This window comes from Plectropomus leopardus, chromosome 9, assembly GCF_008729295.1.
Source record: "Plectropomus leopardus isolate mb chromosome 9, YSFRI_Pleo_2.0, whole genome shotgun sequence".
Taxonomy (NCBI): Eukaryota; Metazoa; Chordata; class Actinopteri; order Perciformes; family Serranidae; genus Plectropomus; species Plectropomus leopardus.
The window spans coordinates 22,014,561-22,027,653 of NC_056471.1; the positions used below are offsets into that span (position 1 = coordinate 22,014,561).

The following is a 13,093-nucleotide window of genomic DNA, read 5'->3' on the forward strand; positions in this document are numbered from 1 at the left end:
ACAGGTTTAGCTGCAGCCACCTTTGTTTCACTGAGAATGTCACGAATTAAGACATATGGGATACGCCTGTATTATTTGGCTTTTAATAGCATTCTTTGCACGTTTGCAGCACATTAGGAATATGTGTTCCAATGTGGGACACATGGCCTCTGTCCTGATTAAGGACAGTTTTGTGTGTTGTGATATGTTGTACACAAACCAATTTACAACAGTTTGCAAGGCCGTGGTGGAGATGTGTGCTCCAGAAAAAAAATCATATTTATGGTCAGAAGGAGAAACACACCTACTCTTTAACATCATGAAAGACTTTGATATCAGCAGGTTTTTGTATGTGCCCAAGTATCACGACGACGACCTTTTCAAGTGAGTGTTTCAATGAATGAAGGACAAAGTCTGTGTTCATGCAGCTGAACAAGTCCAAACTTTAACAAATCTTGGCACACTTTTCCATATTTTGACACGGTAAACAACATGTTAAGACATGCTACTCGGAGTATGCACAGCTGGATGTAAAGAGAGTATGTAAATATTCATTTTCATTATCCATGAAAATACATTAATAGGAATATTGTCTTTTTCAGAATAAGGGCAAAAACCAAAGTATTTTGTGTATGTAAACGTAGTGACTGACTGCATAAACTAATTGGTCACATTGCTACCATTTTTTGTCTCTGTGTTGCAGGAAAAAGAGGAGCGCTATCTAATGCTTTTCCCTAATTTGTTAGTCATGCTCTCTGCCAGTCCCCGAATGAGTGGCTTCATTTATCAGGTGAGGCACAAAGTATATGTCCCCTGCATCAGTCCTTCAGGAGTATTTTTTTCCCCTATGTATCAGTTTTCATTTGTGTGCACACAGAATTCCATGAATTTCAGGTGATAACAATACACAGTACACATAACTCCTGCCTGTGATATGGTGTCTTATTTCCCCCTTTTCTTTGTCCCATTCAGGGAAGACTGCCACTGACAGGCACCACAGTAACAAGACATGCAGAGGATGCAGATAATGGCCACTATGCCTTTGACATCGCAGGTTTGCATCTGAAGCTATGAAGAAAATACACTCTTAGGTTCAGTTTGTGATACAGCAGTAATACAGCAGAATGAATTGTAACCAAAATAAAGAATGGTAGATGAATCATTACAGCCGTGGGACTGTGCCTTCAACACTTTTAAGATGTTACACTTGTCACTCCAATCCCAGGGAAGTAATTCATATGACAATACTCTGAACATTTTAAAAACAAGTTGTCGAGGCGCTCCTTCTCCCTGTGAAATATTCATGCTGGTGTCGGCACACAGTCAATAAAAGAATATCAAACTTGCCCTACTTTTTTTCAAAGAGAGCCAGCTGCTACACACATGCATTTAGATAAAGCATTTGATTCAGATAATCCCTTGACTTCCACAGTAAAAAAATGAAAGTCTGCACCACAAATGTTACTGAAACATGTTGCTTCACATGCCTTACACCTTATTATCATATGTCTTTGTTTGGGGAATCTTTGTCAAAAGGTTAATTGTGTATTTAATAAAGTGTTTATTACTATTACACAATTCGAATTGCTAAATTCTGGGGAGGGCATGTGAAATAGACCCAATTTGGCACCTGTATTTCCTGAAGTGGCTTTGTGTTTTGGTTTGTATTTTGGGTGTGGCATGTGTTGACCCTGAAGGAAGTGTGTTTCTGTGCTGCAGGAAGCATGATTGATCGAATCACAGTGTTCTGCAGCACTGCCCAGGACTTACAAGAGTGGCTAGAGCAGCTTCAGCCCTTTACCAAAGGAGGCAGCCCTGCAGCCACCATCTCAAAGGTCAGGACACACACACACACACACACACACACACACACACACGCACACGCACACTCACACTCATATACAGTAATCTGTCAAAACAATACCACAAGTCACCCCAACACTTTGCTGAGGTGTGAAAAACAGACTCATCTGTCATTGCACAATCCCACACACTAGTTGTCCTCTTTCCTTTTCTCATCCTATGTAGACTGTAGAAGGCAAGCCACTGAGCATGGTGGGCACCCCAACTCACCTCTCCCACCTTGGCAGCCTCAGCGCCGTCAGTCGCGGCCCCCTGGAACCACCAAAGATCAGCAAGCCCTGGTCTCTCAGCTGTCTGCGCCCTGCGCCTCCCCTCAAACCCTCGGCTGCACTTGGATACAAAGAGGTAGGAGGTTGTAAAGCTACAAAAACAAACCTACACAAGCTTGATATGAATGTCCTATAAGTGGTCATGCAGTACTTTGTTAGTCACAAACCACAAAAAGTCCTCCTTCTCTACAAGGTCCCCTCTGTCCCCCCTTTTCTGTCTGTACTATATTCAGACCTCCACTGTCCTGTTTTATGCAACACTTTCCACCAAACACCGAAAAACAAGTGAAGTTGACATACATAATAGGCTTTGGTGGTGTCTATTTTTTCACACCTTCCTGAGATTTTACCAGGGTATACGGTATATAACAGTAATAGTGTGCAGAATTAACCACACCCCGCCCAAAAAAACAAGTCATTTTCTCATGATAAACAATCATGGCATCCATACTTTTCTGCCATTGCTAAACGTTTTTATTCATGAGTGGCAGGAACTATACTATCATTATTATTATTCAAAAACTTAATGTTTTTAGTGCTTTTCATCAAGGCAAGAAAACTGCCTTAACTACTCCTTAGTCCTCCTGACATTTGACACGTTTGCATAGACTACATGTGCTCAGGCTCTATAAACACTGTTCTGTGCTGTGATGAGAACAGGAAAACCTTTTGCACAAATACATTTCTCACAACGTGCGGGCCAGCTAAGTAAAACACCTGGTGACTGAAAACCAGCAACAGATATCATTATAACATTAATTATGCTGTAAATAGGATCAATTTAAAACATTTCCGAGCGTGTCTGACGCATGACCAGGTACGATGATGTTTAGAGGAAGCAGAATTCCAGTAAGGACATCATGATCGCTGAGTCTGACTTGGCACTGAGTGTGTGAGAGATTCGTAGCTTGTCTTTGAGTGTGATGGTGGGTGCGCACTCTGTGGTCTGAGGTGGGAGGTTGAAGCATTCGCACCGTTGTCAGTCAGCACTTTCAGTAAGCAAGGATCGTCTAGTGATGTGCTCGATATTTACAGTAAACATGCCTCTAGGAACTATTTTTTTAATGCTCCAGTCTAACAATGATTGCCTCTCTGTACCTTTTAATACTAAATACACACAAATATTTCTACACGGTCTGATTCTTGTTCACTGTGAAAATAGAACAGGCTTCTAGCTGTCTTGCTTTTTTTCTCTGCCCTGCAGAGATTGCATGCACAGTCCTCTGAATGCATAACCCTCTGTCAGCTACATTTTTCCACATATCTTCTTTTTTTTTTTTTTTACATAAAGTTATTGCCCTATTCTGCACAGACAAAGAATAGGTGAATGGCAGAGGTAGGGTGTAATATTGCTCACCATTAACTCTCTATCACACCCTTCTCTCGTCGTATTTTTCATGCACATTTCCCCTTTTTCTCTCTTTCTCCATCCTGCCTTCTGTAGAGGATGTCTTATATCATGAAGGTAAGGCTAGATCTCTCTCTGTTTCTATCTGTGTGTGTGGATAAGGATGTGGGTTGGGGGTGGGTGGAATGAGGTTGCGTGCGTGCGTGCGTAGGTGGGTGCGTGTGTGTGTGTGTGTGTGTGTGTGTGTGTGTGTGTGTGTGTGTGTGTGTGTGTGTGTGTGTGTGTGTGTGTGTGTGTGTGTGTGTGTGTGTGTGTGTTTGCTTGCCTCAGTGTTGAGCTGGCATGCCATTGCTCAGTTTGCCTCACTCCTCTCTCATTGTCATCTGTTGGTTTCCTGTTTTCTGTGGCCCGGCGTGTCTGCTCTCTTTTTTCTCCTCTTTCATTCCCAGTAATGAGTCAAGGTGTCACTCACCATTTCTGGTGTCAGCTAGTATCTGTTTAACAACAGCAACAGTAGTACTAATTTCTACTGGGGGAGCTATTTTTGTAAGTCTACACACAGAGTCATGTGTACCATCTTTCAGCCCTGAATGTGTTTGCACTTGTGTAACATTTGCATTATTGGCAGCCAAAAAAGGGCTGTCATAGAGAAGCATTAGTCAGCCTAAAAAGAGACATCATTAGGCTGACTAATGTTTCTCAGGAACCTTCTAGGAGCTATTTCCACATGTAATGACGTTAAATGTATAAATCTGCAGGGTGGCATTAAAGGAGCAGTGTGTATGATTTAGGGGAATTTAGTGGCAGTCCTTCAGTGTTCATTGTTCAGAGGGTTTTTACCAGGAGCCAAATTATTCCCAGATGTCTCTTCCTCTCCAAAACAAACACAAAAGAAGATTTAATCCAGTAAAGAAAACAAATAAAGAAAAATCAGTTTCCTTCCAATGCTGCTCATTGTGGAGGGCTGCTAACAACAGCGGCCGACACGAAAGCGTGAAAACGCAAACAGCCCTGTCTAGAACCAATGTTTGGTTTGGCCGTCAGGGCTCCTGTAGAAACATGGCAGTGCAACATGGTGAACTCTGTGGACGAGGACCTGCTCCCTATGTAGATATAAACAGAAACACAGCGGTTCTTATTTTCAGGTGATTGTGTACTAAAGAGAACATACTTCTTATGTTATATTCAATTTTATATCCCCCTAAATCCAACACACTGGACCTTAAAACAAAACTCTGAATTAATGCTTAAGACTGTGCTAACTGGATGTGTAGGCAGTTCTTTAACATGTTGGACCAAAAAACTTGAAAGGCGATCACATGTCGGGGCATTGTGCCTGTGAGCTTCTTGTAAAGTTGTTTTGCTCCTGAGTGGTCATAAAAATCCATCATGCAGCTTTAAAGTAATGTAAATATCACAAAGCACGTGTGCTTTTGAAGAGCACCCAAAAAATACACCCCCAAAATGCACAATGAGAGCACCAAGGCAGTGAGGAAAGAACCTTAGTACACGGCAGGAAAATGTGCTCACGCTGGGCGCCTGCATCCACGTGAATCAAGGGTTCTAAGAAACACGATGCTATCAATTATTCCTCCTGAGTCTTATGAGGGACTTTTAGGAGTCTGTGACAGACTTTTTACTAAAACAGACAATTGCTCATTATATTCCTTGACAAAGCATCTCCGTTTCAGCTAGAAGCATGGGGCAAATCACGTAAAGCATTATAATAATATAATATTCATATGCCTCGAGTTAGCCCAGCCCATCACTGTGACTAAGCTTTTTAAGAAGATAATTATTCATCACACCTCAGCTTTAAATGTGTGCTCAGGAGAGGAAACAGTCACTATTTTTGCCTGTTTTCAGACCCTTAACTCTGCACGGCAGCAGAGAAAAAGAGAAAATGTCTCATTCATAAAACCACATTGTTGTGGTTTGACAGTATGTAGAAAATTATGTGATAACATCTCCGCTTCCTTTCCCATGGCTTTGCAAACACTGTCCCACAGGTAGCTTTAAAACTACTCCCTTCCTGTCAGTAGCTAGGTGTAAGTAAAATGTTTTTGACATGAAAAATACCTTGAAAAAAATCTAGAAATAACATTATTATATATGATTTGATTTTCGTCATGCCGTGAGGAGGCAGAGGCATTATGTTTTCAGTTTGTCAGTCCGTATGTATGTAAAGCCCATCCTTGTGAACGCGATATCTCAAGAACGCCTTGAGGGAATTTCTTCAAATTTGGCACAAACGTTCGAGTAGACTTAAGGATGACCTGATTAGACTTTGGTGGTCCAAGGTCACGGTGACATTACATTCATCTCACTCTTAGGAAAGTAATATCTCAAGAACACCTTGAGGGAATTTATTAAAATTTGGCACAAACGTCCACTTGGACTTAAAGATGAGCTGATTATATTTTGGTGTTTAAAAGTTAAGGTCATTGTGACCTTGCATCCATTTCTTTTTTGTGAATGCAATATCTGAAGAAAGTCTTGAGGGAATTTCCTCTAATTTGGCACAAATGTCCACTTAGACTCAAGAATGAACTGATATGAATCTGGTGGTCAAAGGTCACTGTGACCTCATACAACATGCTTTTGGCCATAACTCAAGAACCCTCAAGAGCCACCTTGAAACTTTGCTGATTATATAGATCGTCTGTGTTTGAAGCATACATGTTTTCACAGACATAGATGTAAACTGTAAGTGCAACGTGTCTGGTGCGCGGAGGCATGCAACCGCGTGGCAGTTTATCTAGTTTCTCATAATGCGTCATTAGGCAGAGTTCATATTAGCATAAAACAGACACATAACCTGGTGGGTTTGGTCACAGTCATCACCACATGCTTGCTGCCTTGTTTGTTGATGGATTTTGTTCTTTTGATGTTGTTCGTTGAGACGGGGATGCGCGTCCCTGGAAGCTTGCATTCTGTTTGGTTTGGAGCTTTGGCTTTACAGGTGTGTGTAGCAGCGTGTGTGTGTGTGTGTGTGTGTGTGTGTGTGTGTTTGTGTTTAGAAAGAGATGTACTGAGTTTGATGTTGCATTCCCCCAGGACTCCAGCAAGAGCCCGCGGCCAATGAAGAAGTTCCTACCAGGCAATAGGAAGAAAGAGAGGAAGCCCTCTGATGACGAGATTCAAACGAGGAAAAGTATGTGTGAAGTATGAGTCTGTGGCAGACAGACAGTATGAATGTGTACTTATATGTTCAAATCTCCACCTATGCAGTGTTTTTTTGTATAGTTGTTCTTGGTTATTTTGTCCAGTACCTGACACTAAAGATAGTTTGTTTTTTTTGCAGTGGGATTGTATTATTGTACTTATCCATAGTTGGTGTATTACTCACAGTAGATGCTCAGCACGCCCCCAGTTTGAAAAAGCAGGCTGAAGTATTGCTGTGGAAGCTAAGCAATGTACTACTGTGAGTGGGGGCAACAACAAACTATTTTAGCCACCTAAAAAATGTGTATCAGTATCGAGTGTATGTTATATTAAGGATGTTTTCATGACTTAACTTTGCCATCAGACAGCTCACCCTGAGGGGGAAGTTGTAAACAGCTTCATTTCCACATCTATACTCCTGTCAAAGCCACCAGACTTCATAGACAAAAACAGAAATTTTAGCTTGCAGAACACGGTAATTATTAGCCTACCACTGCCTCAATTGGTGGGCGACTTTGGTAAATCTGAACCAACCCTTAAAAACACTGCAGCCTCACAATAACACAAACTAAGTAACTGACCAAGGCATCAGCAGACCAGCAGCTTTTGTGTTCAGCGACGTAAAATCACTTTTTCTCAATGAAGTCTGGCTTTGATGTGAGCTTTGAAGGGCTTCATTTCCTTGTCAGAAATCGCTGTCTGACGTTAAGATAAAGCGGTGAAAATATTCTAAATATAGCATACACTTAAACTGATAATGATGCTTTTAGATTTACCTTTTTTATGTGGAAAGTAAAAAGGCAAGAAATGTCTGGCGCCCTGCAGGGCTGCAGTTATCACTTATTTAATGCACCAAAGTGACATTTAAATGAAGACTGCTCTTCATCAAGCTAGATTTTAACTGCGAGACGCCATCTTAAATATGTATGTGAACAGTCATGCGACCAATCACGTGAACAAGATGTTTCAAAATACATGTCAATAAATAAATACTAATGAATAAATACATAATCGCACACGAGATACATGTGTAAATATGTGTATAAATATCCGTATTGTTCCTGGTTCTTAGTTCATTCATTATTGGATGAAAAAATATACAATTGAACATTCAATCAATTTCCTGCAACCCCCATAGTGTCCTAGAAACATTTTTCATGTGGCTAAATTACATTTTGCTCATGCCGATGCCCACAGCTTTACATTACTTAGCTTCCATGTCGGTACTCCTGCCTGCTTTTTTGGGAGCATGCTAACTGACATCTACTGTCGTTAATACACAGATTATCAATAAGTAACTCATAAAACCCGACAAAATATGCAAACTTTCCCTTTAATTTACAAACATGGAAAACTGTGTGAGACCATCTGCTGAATGAAAATCCTAAATATACTCCTGATGTAGATAATCTCCATTTCTGACAGGTACGGTGGCTCTGGAGGAGGACGCTCAGATACTGAGAGTGATCGAGGCGTACTGCACAGGAGCCAGCCTGCACCAGACCACCACAGGTGTTCGTTTATGTAAGAAAACCTTTTCCTCAACGCCCACTTAGATTGCACATGTTCAACAGCAGATACAGCCATGAATCAAGCTCTCTTCATTCATTTGTGTGTTTGTATAGCGGTGCGGAAAGAGTGCGTCCCTCAGGTGCTTCTGCCAGAGGAAGAGAAGATCATTGTGGAGGAGATGAAGAGCAACGGGCAGACAGTTATTGAGGAAAAGTAAGAACGTTATTACTTTGGGAAATAGGCTTTCATTTACTAGTTGTACTAGCAGAGACAAATATGGATTTGTCATTATCTGTGTTGGGTTACTGATTTTCTCTGTAATTAGATTCAGGAATGTGATATTGATCCTATTTGGGCTCTTCAGGCGTGACGCTTGAATGACCCTGGGATGGAAGCCAGCAGAACCTCGACATCCCAATTATGTTCTTAATCTGCTATCTGCCAGCAAAACTGCATTTTCTTTGTATTTCTTTCAGGAGTCTGGTTGATGCTGTGTATGCTTTAAAGGATGAGGTTCATGAACTGAAAAAGGTAAGCGTGAGTTTCGTCGGTCTAATGCACCAAATGTGCTGAAACACAGTATTTGTCGATACTTTTCATATGTCAGCAACATCGTTATGTGTCCTACTCACTTAACGGCAAACCACAGTTTTGTTTTGTGATCAAGTTTTAATTGAGGTTTTTTACAAGAACTTAAAGGGATCGTTACAACAACCAAAGTGGGACGCAGTCGACAAAGCGCATTGTGGTGTATAAAGTTTGCCTATTCATTCCCTCCACCTGCAACCCCCCCCCCACCCCACCTTACATCATATATCTAGGCACTGTACACACTATTTAGGATGCTTGTAGACATTTTGGGGGGGGTTGCAAATGTGGTTGAACCCACTCAAGTCCAATTGATGTTGAATTTTTTTTCAAGTCAGATATCAGTTAAACATATCTGATGACAATGTATCAGATATTATTATTTTTTTCTATGAAACAATATTTTTTAATCGCAGTTTTTCCTTCAAATTTCTACGATGCGTGCTGCATCGGTCAGCCTCGACAGCCTCTACGTTTTATAAGTGGAAACACTCTGTTCAGGACTGTCATTGCCCGTGTGTGTTTACAGGAGAATAAGTGGATGAAGCAGTTCCTGGAGGAGGAGCAGAAGTCTCGCAAAGAGCTGGAAAGAGTTGTTCGAAAACTGGCCAAGCAGAAGAACGATTGTGCTTGGGACGACAGCAGCCACTGAACACAATCATCCTCGTCCCAGCGTGGCTGTGTGCGTATGGGTTTGTTTATGTAAGCATGCTTGTGGAGGGTCAGGCGTGTGTGTTTGTGTATCTGTCTATGTTGCGTCTCCATATTTCAATCACACACAGCAGAGTCGAAACTGCTGACGATGATGCTTGGAGTGTCTTCGCTTCAGGCGCTGGAGCTTCATGCGACATTTCTGATGAAATCTAATCTGTCTTCCTGATCCAGCCTCACTAGATGAGACCACGGATACGCTTCGTCGTGAAGCAGCTCAGCTAAACCAAGACTGATAAAGTGGGATGTTTTCAAACGTACTGCCTCTTGGCGACTGGCACTGTGAACGCTCCCCCAGCAAATGGAACCATTTTGGACAAAAACAAGTTCTCCGCTGCTTCTTTTGCTTCAGTTGGAAATAGAAAAGGAGTCTGAAGCCATCAAGTCTAATAGGTGTTCTCCTGCATGCGTTTCTATAACCAAGGGGACTTATTTCCTTCTCTCTACATCATGACTTTTTTGTCATATTTTATTTGTCACAAAGACACCAACTGGGAAAACGGATTCATTGCGCTTTGCAATCAGCGTTTTTGTACCATCCTTGACACTCACATTGCGAGTTTCCAGGCTGTTCTGTTGGTGTTTAGGCAAATCAAACAGGTTAGCTCATCATGCTACATTCAGTTGTTACCAAATGCAGCCCTCGACTGTTTAAAAACTGCATGAATGTACAGTGTTTCTAAATTCTGCATCAGAAATGTGATAATCCAGATATTCAGATATATATTCCAAAGCTATCAGGGATGCAGCTGCTTTATAGAGTAGAAAAAGCTTAACTATTTATCATTTATATACAAGAGTACGCAAATAATGACAAAGATGTCACCCTTACTCTTCTTACTAAACTATATTCAAGTATCATTTAACATATTAATTGCATAGCCTTGCTTTATTTTGGACTTAAAAAGAAAAACTGTAATCTTTATTTATTGATCACCCAAGCATTTAATTGTGGTGTTAGCCTTATAGATATAGTTTTGCTGCCTTTATATCTGTGGAATTGTACTCAACTTCACTGATGTGTAAAGGCAGAAAAAAACATCCTTGTTTTGGCTAAGGGAAAATATGCTTTTTTTCACAACAAAAGAGGAAAAATGACTTTAATAATGACTTGAGAATTCAGAGGCTTCTGTTTGCAGCCTCGGTGGCCTCCTAACACGGTCTGATGGAGACAGGAAATAAAGCGAGAGATTTATTTGGTGTAGAGTAGAGCTCAACTTGTTTAAGTGCCTCCCGACGGGGTCGATAAACTTAAAAAGAGTTTAAGACCGGACTGGGACTAAATGCATGATTTATATTGAAAGTGTCACAGGTGGTTTGTTGTAATATTTCAATAAGAATGGCTCAAGCTTAATGGGTATATTTCGGGTCTGAAAAACAAGCAGGGCTTTGCATATTTTTTTTTAAGATGCAGCCTCGTTACAGAGACCCACAGCGGTACATTTCCTCATGAGTGTGTGCACTGTCAACACTGTTATCCAGTCTTTGCTGCACTGCAGAGCAGCAGTGATGCTATTGAAATGCAATAAGTGACTGCTTTACTGACTGACCTCTGGGTGAGTCCCAGCATGGTAGGCCAGATTTGGAGAAACTGCAATAATAATGAATGAATTAACCCGATTTATTAACCAAAAAAAGGGGGGGTCAGACCATGTGGTTAAGCAACCACATAGTTTGGCTATTCATTATTTTCCATTTGCCTTTTATTTAATCAAATTACTTGGTGTTGATCTTGTAATGGTCACTGTCTAGGTCCCAATTTTCATTAGAAATAACCCAAAATGTAATAATAATGGAATACTGTACAATCCCTGTTGAGAAGTGCTGTTGTTTTGCATGCACTTCTTTACAGGGAGGTCAGAGCACTGTGTAGGGTACAAGGCAGCACTGGCAGCAGAGTCAGTGTCTTGCTCAAGGGCACTTCAGCAAGTAAAAAAAAGCTGATCTATAATGGTTATCTTAATGGGACGCTCAGTTAACTGGCGTCTTACAGAGACTCTGCCTCCTGTACAGATGTGTGACTGTCTCTTTATATGTTCACTGCTTAGATTATTGTTGTTCCTGTACCCTCAATTCTTTTCATTAAGTACCACATACTGTAGTTTTCAATGCCCAATAGCCTCAGCGAGCACTTACTGGTGGGAGAGGGTTGAACTCCGGTTTCATCTTGTTTATCTCCAGACCACTGTGTGTATTGTTTTTGAAACGTTGTTCTATGCAATTATTGTTGTTGCAAGTATTGTAATGCTTTTTTTTCTAGACACTCTGTACTTTGTGTTTGGTATGGTCATTCTTTTATTAAAACTTTAATAATTTTGACGTTAATTTTAGTGAGAAATGGAAAACTCCAAAGCTTTCAAATGCGTGTCAAACTGTGCAGCTTGAACTACACGTTCCCTCATTTCACGCTGGAAAATCCGCCAAGACTGGCTTTTCCACGCGGCACTCGGTACATGTGCGGCTCAGGAATTTGTAGGTTACTCAGTAGCAAGAAACCCTTTACACGATGGAAGGGGTGACTAGAATAGAAGACATCCTGTGAGAGTTTGCCGCCTCTGCATGCATGCATGCACACCTCCAGATTACAGATTCACACTTTCCATGCTGTTTTACTCTACCACTAAAGTAACATGTAAAATGCACTGCCAAGTTTTGTTCAGTCTGAGGTGCTACTTTAAACTTGCACTGCTCTGCATTTTGCTTTTTCATGGGTAGAGCTCTAAATATTACTCACCAAGTACTCTTAACACCTTATATTAGTCAGCATACAGCTTAAAGTTACTTGGAACTGTAATTTACAGTAAACAAGGGCAAGATTTTAACTTTGCATGTGTTTTTTTTTTTTAAGATGATATTTTTTGGCTTTTATTGTCTTTAATGGACAGGACAGTTTAAGTGTGAAAGGGGAAGAGAGAGGGGGCAACATACAGCAAAGGGTTAAGGCTGGAATCGAACCTGCGGCCGCGAGGATATAACCTCTGTATATGGGGCGCCGCTCTATCCACTGAGCAACCAGGCACCCAACTTTGCATGTGCATTTTAACAGAACTATTACTGTTAATATGGTAGCCCATTTAATTCAGAATACTTAATTTGGGGTTCCCACAGTCATGGAAAACCTGGAAATTTGTAAAAAAAAAAAAAAAAAAGAAACATTGAAAGTTTTGGAAAAGTCATGGAATTTTGTTGAGTGTAATGAAATGAGTTGTTGCAGTAACCCTCTGAAGATGACCCTCCACTTAGTGTAGCATACAAGCATTTTTTTTTGTGAGTCAGGTGTTCATATAAGGTAGTTTTAATATATGTCGACGTGGGGCTGCACAATATGTGGTTTCAGCATCGACACTGCAATGTGTAATAGTTGCGTCAAAACTGGATGACCAATCTGCATTTAAACCAAGCTGCATCCTCCGAGGCAGAAAAAGGAAGTCTTTGCTGTAGTGCCTAAAACTGCGGTTTACAGCAGAAATAAACAAGTTTACAGCCTGGTACAAAATAGGATTTTGGTCACTATATCTAGTTTCAATCTTCACAACAACTGTACGGGGGTGATTTTTTATTTATTTTTTTAAAATCATCTATTTATGTTTTATTAAAGTTGGACTGGGCTGCGTGAGTGACAGGTTGTTTGACAGGCGTCACTACAGTCTATGAGTCA

The 13,093-nt window shown here is 40.8% G+C and overlaps 1 protein-coding gene across 4 annotated transcripts in view; it reads left to right on the plus strand.

The window, feature by feature from the left end:
* Positions 1–11,760, plus strand: part of arhgef6 (Rac/Cdc42 guanine nucleotide exchange factor (GEF) 6) — a 31,041-nt gene extending 19,281 nt beyond the window's left edge. The window contains exons 13-23 of one of the 4 annotated variants that reach the window (XR_006106106.1): positions 683–769; positions 952–1,033; positions 1,699–1,814; positions 2,008–2,187; positions 3,556–3,576; positions 6,517–6,613; positions 8,050–8,148; positions 8,250–8,349; positions 8,613–8,667; positions 9,254–9,426; positions 9,610–11,760. Coding sequence is in view for 3 of the 4 variants with exons in the window: in XM_042492829.1 (XP_042348763.1) it covers positions 683–769; positions 952–1,033; positions 1,699–1,814; positions 2,008–2,187; positions 3,556–3,576; positions 6,517–6,613; positions 8,050–8,148; positions 8,250–8,349; positions 8,613–8,667; positions 9,254–9,376 (960 nt within the window). In the remaining variant the exon portion in view is untranslated. Of the gene's footprint in view, positions 1–682; positions 770–951; positions 1,034–1,698; positions 1,815–2,007; positions 2,188–3,555; positions 3,577–6,516; positions 6,614–8,049; positions 8,149–8,249; positions 8,350–8,612; positions 8,668–9,253 lie in introns of all 4 variants that reach the window. The other 3 variants (XM_042492829.1, XM_042492828.1, XM_042492830.1) reach the window with 3 other exon arrangements.
* The last annotated feature ends 1,333 nt before the right edge of the window (positions 11,761–13,093 follow it).